This window comes from Quercus lobata, chromosome 9 (assembly GCF_001633185.2).
Source record: "Quercus lobata isolate SW786 chromosome 9, ValleyOak3.0 Primary Assembly, whole genome shotgun sequence".
NCBI lineage: Eukaryota > Viridiplantae > Streptophyta > Magnoliopsida > Fagales > Fagaceae > Quercus > Quercus lobata.
The window spans coordinates 4339012-4347299 of record NC_044912.1 but is presented as its reverse complement, the minus strand read 5'-3'; the positions used below and the strand labels follow the sequence as shown (position 1 = coordinate 4347299).

The 8288-nt window shown below is 30.2% G+C and overlaps 1 protein-coding gene across 1 annotated transcript; it reads left to right on the top strand.

Annotated features, from left to right (window-relative positions):
* Nucleotides 1-2809: 2809 nt before the first annotated feature.
* Nucleotides 2810-7595, top strand: LOC115961082 (TMV resistance protein N-like). Its single transcript, XM_031080125.1, has 2 exons — nt 2810-3096; nt 6809-7595. The coding sequence occupies exons 1-2, from the start codon at nt 2810-2812 to the stop codon at nt 7593-7595; spliced, it is 1074 nt and encodes a 357-aa protein (XP_030935985.1).
* The last annotated feature ends 693 nt before the right edge of the window (nt 7596-8288 follow it).

Here is an 8288-nt window from a genome sequence, read left to right as displayed (position 1 = left end):
AGTATCGATCTTCAGAGTAAGATATTAAGATTGGGTAGTTAAGGGTAGACAAGTAAGATGCATCTCTTCAGAGATGTTTGAATTGTTTGATCATTGGCTTATTATTTGATGTCTACTAACATTTTTGGATATCTTGAATTATGAAAACATGCTCAGTATTGCTATGGTTTTAGCTCTTTTGTTATTAGTACTATGATGCTTGCTACATTGGTGTTTTGTGGTCAACAAGGTCACTTTCATCATTTTTGTTCCATAGAAACCCCTGGAATCATCTTCGTTAGAGTACTATGGAATCATAGTAGGCTAACTCTATGTTTGATATATTTTGTATTTCTCTAAAGAAGGAAATTGCGGTTGGCTTCTCTATTTGACTAGAAAATGAAAATGGAGCACAAACAAGATGTGTGATGTATCTTTATTAAAAAGTAGATTTGACCGCCTAAATGGAAGCCAAATCTTAAAGCCCTTAATAAATAAATAAATAAATAACCTACAGTACTCCAGTCTTTTCTATTATTTGGTGATCTGACTCTTTTTATTACTGTGACATTCAAAAAGGGAAGCATGCATGGTAGAGCAAGTTTGTTACACCTTTAGCCGAGGAATTTTTAATTTTACCAGAGATTTTGTTTATTACAATTGCTATTAACTTAGTAAATTTAGTGTAACAGACATTTCTAAGGTATTGGAAGGTTTAAGCAGTTGTATGGCACATGGTTCTATCAGAATGAGTGTTTTGGCTTGTTTAAGTATGATATACAATAACCGATGTTTGGTACTCTATGATTCAAAATTGATGTCATGGGGTTATTCAGTTTTAAATAGACTCAAATTTGTAAAGTTTTTATTTATTTATTCTTTCATTTTCCTTGCATTGTTTTTCTCCATTACATGTCGAGTCCTTGACAAAGCTATTTTTATAATAATGTTTTCTGGCATTATTCATACAGCATTAATTCTTAACTAGTTTACTTTAGATGTGCATGGTGGACATATACTAAGAAATTGGCCCAGGATCATAGAAAGTATATATATATTTATATATAAATATATATATATTCATAGTATACTTAGAGAGAAAAAAAATTTGTGCTTGGTAACATGCATCTGTTCTTGTATAACAATTGCATGTGTCAATTGAGGTACTACATTTTTGAGTTTTCATGCAGCGTTGAGACAAAGTTTCCCATTACAAATTGCAATATTGTTTGAATAGTGAAATGAGGGAAAATAAGGTTGTAGATTATTTTGTTTGCTGGCTGCTAGTGCTATCTAAAATGTGCTTATCTCCTTTGCCTTTTCTTTCCTCTTTGTTATTTTAATATGATGCTTCTTAAATGCTACATGGGTATTTACTATATTAAACATTAAATTAGCATTATTGCCATGGACATTGTGCTTCTATGGCCTTATTTGAATACTATTAAGATTGGCTTGGAAATTTGTTCTGCAATTCACTTTAATGCATATTTTGGAGTTGGTAATCTTCTTGAAGCTAATATGATTCTTCTGCCTCTAAAGAATTTTGGTAGTATGCATGAATTATGGCCACCCTGATAATCATGCTGACAGTAGCTTTAGGCAGGTTGAAAAATCTGTCTATGAGTGCTTGTGGTACTCTTAGGGTTAGGATAATTTGCAGATTAAGGGTTTAGAACTTTAGAAAGAAGGGTTAGGGTTCAAGAATAACTAGGTTTTTAGTAAGCTATGTTTATTATTAACACTATAATTATGCCCTCTCTCTTTTCTAGTACAAGTGAACTTATGAGATACCTCAAGTAAATTATAGTGTGGTGATAATATATTTATACTTCAATGATGAGGGTTCCATTTTGATTTTTGAAATGAAAAAAAAAAATAAAAAAAAATAACAATGATTATTTTGATTTTTGAAATGTAACACAATGATTATATTGTCTACTTGGAATTGCTTATCAAACTTTTTAAGGAAGAAAGAAGTTTTTGAGAGTGAGTTATTAAATGTTTAAAAAAAAAATTGTATATATATTGTAGTCAGCCTTCCTAATGTTGGTATGGACTGAATTAGTTGAACACCGCTGACCACGTGTGATCTGCTAAGTCATTTGCCAACTAACCTTATGTGAGGTGACATAAAATGATTATTTTGCCTATTCTTTGGTCAAGTAATTTGTTAACTGCCGTTGAGCTCATGTGTGGTTAAACAAGTTATTGACAACGTATTTCTTTAATATCACCTAACATCACTAGTGATGATATTATTTGATGAAGTTTATTTTGAAAAAAAAAATGTTTTCAAAGTGAATTTTGATAAGTTTTTGGTTGTTGATAATGTATAATGTTATATATCATTCTTTTTATATAAAGGAGAGATATATGATAAATGGATGCTTTCTAAGGAGTATTTGAGTTTGTGGAATTGATCTTATTTGATTAATTCATTTTCAGGTTTTGGGTTTGCTTCGTTCCTATTGTTTATTTCTTGGAGATCTTTCTATAGTCATAATATTTTCACAATCAATATTGAGGTGGGAGTGCTATCTGGAGGCGCTTTCCTACAACAAATACTACTATAAAAGAAGAAGTTCACAATTTCTTCTAGCTAGTATCCGACACCCAGTCACATTGTTCAAGAGGTTTTAGAGCTTTATAATCCTCGTTGCAATTCACAGAATTCGTAAGTTCTCACTTCTCTTGCCTGCATCCATCTCTTTTGTTTCTTTCATTTCCTCCTCCCTAATTTATTTTCCTTTAAACTTGTTCTTCAATTTTAATTGAATGTACTTTTTATGTTATAAATTGTGGTTCAAGATTTATCAGATTATTTTCAATGGCTTCCATGCACACTGAAAGAGCCCCATCCTCATCGTCATCATCATCTTCCTCTTTCACACCTCAATTGACATATGATGTATTCCTCAGTTTTAGAGGTGAGGATACCCGCTATGGTTTTACGAGCCATTTATATACTGCTTTGGATCAAAAGGGCATTTACACCTTTATGGATGATGAAAAACTTGAGAGAGGAAAATCAATTTCACCTGAGCTCATGAAAGCAATAAAAGAATCTAGACTTGCTATTATCATTCTCTCAGAAAATTATGCATCTTCAACATGGTGAATAGATGAACTTGAAGAGATCATTGAATGTGTTGAAGAGCAAGGAATAATAGCTTTACCTGTTTTTTATCATGTGGAACCATCTGATGTTAAGAAACAAAAAAAAAACTTTTACACAAGCTTTTTATAAACATGAAAAAGAGAACACAGAGAAGGTGCATTCATGGAGAGCTGCTTTGAGAAAAGTGGCCGCTACTGCAAGGTGGCATATACCCACTAGGTAATTTTAATTTTACTTCATGTAACATTCAATTACTTTGGACTTCTTTCTCCAAAAACAAAACCCTACTTTTTTATATGTAGTAGTTGTTGTTATTGCTGTTGAAGGGAAAAAACACTTTCCCACTTGACATCTATTTGATCAAACTCTATTAAATTGATGATAAAAATGTTGCATGCTAACATGTCATTTACTTAAGGGAAAATTTCCCAAATTATCCTCACTTTTAGAATTAAAATCCATTGATTTAAATTTTTAATTAAATAGTATTTAAAAATATTTAGTATAACTTTTTTTTTTTTTGAGTTTTCATTGGATTGTGGAGAGATTTGTCGTTACAAGTATTTTGGTGCTTGATAAGCCTGTTATTACTATTCTAAAATTTTCAATTATGTTTTTACTAATCATGGTTAAACTTTGGTTGGTAAAGAAAAATTTATAGAAATTTAGAACATTATGTTACTAATATAAACATAAGGGGGGAAATGTTATTTTCTTCAAACCTCAAGGGAGGAGAGTATTTTTTTTTCCATTGGAATTATCCCTCATTATTATTCTTATCTTTAATGCAGTTATTAGCATTAATTACTTATTTTCCTTTAAAAAAACAGCAATTATAGAAAAAAAAATGACAAGGTAACCTTAACAATATAATTAAGTCATTTTTTTGGAATTCACACACAAAAAAAAAAAAAAAAAAAAAAAAATTCAAAACAGCTTATCCAAACGCTTATGGTGACTAGACATGGAAAAATAGGTCGCGATTCACTGATCCAAATAAAAAATAGGATAACCTGTAACCCGACCAAACCTAGCTAACCCATGACTCGACCTTTTTTTTAAAACTTTTTTTTTTGTAAAAAAAAAATAAATAAAATTAAGACGTGGTTGATTTACTTGTTTGTTGTGAGCTTTACAATGCACAACTTAAACTCAATTGACAAATATAATGCATGTGATTACTTTTTTTTTTTTTTTTTATAAAAAAGAAACATTAGCTTTTTTAAAATATTTTTTTTGATAATGCCATTTTTTTATATTTATATTTAACACAATTCAAATATAATGGCCTCAAGAAAGCAATTGAGACCTTTATCTAGTTACATGCAAACAAATTGAAAGATAAATAGCACGATAAGAAAATATTTTTAGATATCAAATGACAAAGTACATGCCATGATAATTTGGTTGCAGTAGAGTTAAAAGCATATATTTGAAATTATGGACATGATTTTTTTTTTTTTTTTGAGAAACAATTATAGACATGAATTAGAAGTATTGATAAGTGTGAAAATAGTGAAGCCGAATTATATCAATGAAATTGTCATAAATTATGGATTCTTAGGCCTATTTTTTAACAATACATGGCCTAGATAAACAGCTCTTCAAAAAAATTTATAAAAAAAATGATATTTTCTAGAGTGTGTATTGCTTAACAATGATATGATATTTATAGAAGAGACCATGTATAAATAAGTAAACAATCAAACTTTGATGTATATTTCCAAATTGAAATAGAATGCTAACCACGGTGCATCTAAAATTAAATACAACTATTAGATTTTTTTTCAAGATATAAAATTCTGAAATTAGTTTTTAATATTGTAAATTTCTTATATGTTTTTACTCATTCTCACATTAGCTATCCAAAAGGCCATTTATAATTTTCTTTTATGCTTTAGGATGTTAATATTGTGTACAAGTGAAACTTGTATGTTTCAAAGGGTAGACTAGACTCCTTTGTGTTTGTACTATTTTATTTTGGTTAGCAATGTTAGAATTTGTATAATTTTATAATTACTGAACATATATCAATTTGCTGAGCTGAGCTCTTTCTTGATATGGGTGATGAATTCAAAATAATGTATTTCTCACTAAATAATTTGCTACATGATTTACCAAGTGGAAAATACATGTTTATATATATATATATATATATATATATATAAAATCATATAAAAAACATGGGTCGACTTGACTGCTCGACGCTCAACCTGATTGAGCCAACCAGTTCAAATCCCTTTAAAATGACCCATTTTGACTTGAACTCAATTGACCTGACATGAACCCGACTTGACCCACCCATTTTGCTACGTCTAATTGTGACTTTAAAAATTAGAAAATGAAATTTTTCACATTTTTACCAAACATTGTGGCTTGTGGTTTTAAAAATTTTGTGTTGTCAAAATGGATGTTTTAAAAAAATGCTATTTTTTAAAACTTACTTTTTAAATGAGTTTATCCAAGTGGACGCTTTACATATTCTCTAACTTTAGACACATCTACTTCTAGACGTTTATAACTTAAAAATAAATGGGTCCAAATGCCGAAATCTTTGCTTCTCAACTAATTCTATATGTTTCTTTTCTTTCGTTTCCTTTAGAGATTTTAATTGTCGTCCCTTCTTTTTAATTGGTTGCCGTTTCACCAGCCATCCTCAACGTTTATTTATCTTATTCAATTTGTCAATTGAAAAGTTTTGTAACAAAATCAAGAAAAATGGAACATAGTAAACAGATCTAAAGGGAGGATTTGAGAGAGAATCCAAAACTAGTCAATTATTGATTCTACACAAATGAAAAAAAAAATTACTTTAGGGAAATTTTTTTTTTCAAAATATTGTGATTTTCATTATATTAAGGCATCCGTTGTAAATTAATGGAACTTTAATAAACTAGAAGATTCCTAATTAAGTATACTTATTACTTTCTTCTAAAAAAAATGGTAAATTACAACTGACAAACTTGTGGTTTGACTGAAATTTAAGTTGCTACCTATGTTTTGAAGGAGAGAGACGTAATAGTGGAGCAAAATTACATATTTAACCTCGTTTTTAACCAAAGTGGGTTATAGAACTCTAACTGAGCTAACCTCAAGTGAGTGAAGTGTCAAATTTTAAATTACAGGTAAGCAACTTAAATTTCGGTCAAATCACAGGTGGGTAAGTTGTAATTTGCCAAAAAAAAAGAAAAAAAGAAAAAAGGTAGACTTATTACTTCAGCATAATGGCCATTGCTACCCTAAGCAATGGGATTGGATGACGACATTGAATCCCTCATTTCTGAATATTTTGCTCATTTTCCTTACCTTTCTTAGGTTGTTTCTTCTTCTTCTTTCCCACCCGTTGTATATACTCTGAATTGTAAGGCCAGGATCTTGGGAAGTAGGGACCCGTTTCATATGAAACTAAAATCTAAAAGGTAAAATAGGATAATGATTGAAGATGTAAAATCTAGTAACCTTCAAATCATATATCTATAAAATTAAGAAATGACTAAAGGAACTATTGTATTGTTAAAATGAACTATAACACAATACATGTATAGGTCTAGAAATATTTAGTTAAATTTATTAGTCCATTTTTCAGTTTTAACTAACTAACTAAACTGAATGTCATATATCTATTAAATTTTATTTTGGGTCCTTTCATGGTAGGTCAAACTCACTAGTTAGTATTTTTTTTTTTTTTTTTTCTTCTCTTCTTTGTAGGTCGGAGGCAGAAGTTATCCAAGACATTGTGAAAGTCACATTTGATAAATTGAATGATACATCCTCAGTAGATACCAAGGGACTAGTTGGAATAAATTCTCAAGTTGAACAATTGAAGTCATATTTAGCTATAGGGTCAGAGGATGTTCGCATTATAGGAATTTGGGGTACTGGAGGAATGGGTAAGACAACTCTTGCTAGAGTTGTTTATGATATGGTTTCCAATCAATTTGAAGCTTGTGGTTTTATCACCGATGTTAGGGTAAATTCAAAAAAATATGGTTTGCCTTGGTTACAAAAACAACTTTTGAAAAAGCTTTTGAAATGCAAAGACATTGATGTAGAAGATGTCAATAGTGGAGTTCTCATGCTCAAGAAGAGGTTACGTCACAAAAAGATTCTTGTTGTTCTTGATGATGTAAATCAACCAAAACAACTAGACAAATTAGCTGGGGAGCATGATTGGTTTGGTCTAGGTAGTAGAGTTATAATAACCACAAGAGATAAGCATTTATTGGTGACACATGGAGCAAATGAAATATATGAAGTTAAAACATTGAATAATGATGAAGCTCTTCAACTTTTTAGTTTGAAAGCTTTTAAAAAAGACCAACCTGACATTGATTATGTGGAGCTATCCCAAGCTTTTGTACATTATTCTCAGGGCCTTCCTTTAGCCCTTGAGATCTTGGGTTCCTTTTTTATTAATAGATGCGTTCGTGAATGGAAAAGTGAATTGGATAGGCTTAGAAAATTTCCCAAAAGAGAAATTTTTGATGTACTTTAGATAAGCTTTGATGGACTAGAACAAATGGAGAAGGAAATTTTCTTGAATATTGCATGTTTTTTTAATCATGAGAGTCAAGAAACTGTTAAAGAAACATTAGATATTCTTGAGCTTTACCCTGAAATTGGATTAAGGGTTCTTAGGGAAAAATCTCTCATAAAATTGAGTTGTAATCATGTGTGCATGCATGGTTTATTACAAGAAATGGGTCGGGACATAGTTCGTTGTGAGTTCTTTGACAATCCTGAGAAGCGTAACAAATTGTGGTTGTATGGGGACATTGACAATGTGCTAACCAAAAATAAGGTATGATGGTATTTAAAGAACATAAGCAAACACATTATTATATTTTTCGTTTTTCTTTTGAGAAAAAAAGAGTTAATTATAATAGTTTTAATAATCAAGCATTTTATGCTAATCCCTTTTTCCTAATTATTAGGGTACATCGAAAATTAAAGGCATTGTCCTAGAGTTATATGAACCAAAAAAGGTAGATTGGGATCCTCAAGCCTTCTCAAAGATGCAAAATCTAAAATTGCTCATAATTGATAATGTTCACCTCAAGCATGGTCCCAAAAATCTTCCTAATGATTTAAGATTTCTTGATTGGAGTGAGTACCCTTCAAAATCTTTGCCATCAAATTTCCAGGCAAATGAGCTTGTTAAACTTTGCTTCAATTGCAGCTACATTGA

Bases quoted from the DNA above. Each gene is read 5' to 3' on its own strand.
- LOC115961082 (XM_031080125.1), top strand. From the start codon at position 2,810: ATGGCTTCCATGCACACTGAAAGAGCCCCATCCTCATCGTCATCATCA. The intron at 3,097-6,808 runs GTGAATAGATGA...TCTTCTTTGTAG, and splicing joins AATTATGCATCTTCAACATG to GTCGGAGGCAGAAGTTATCC.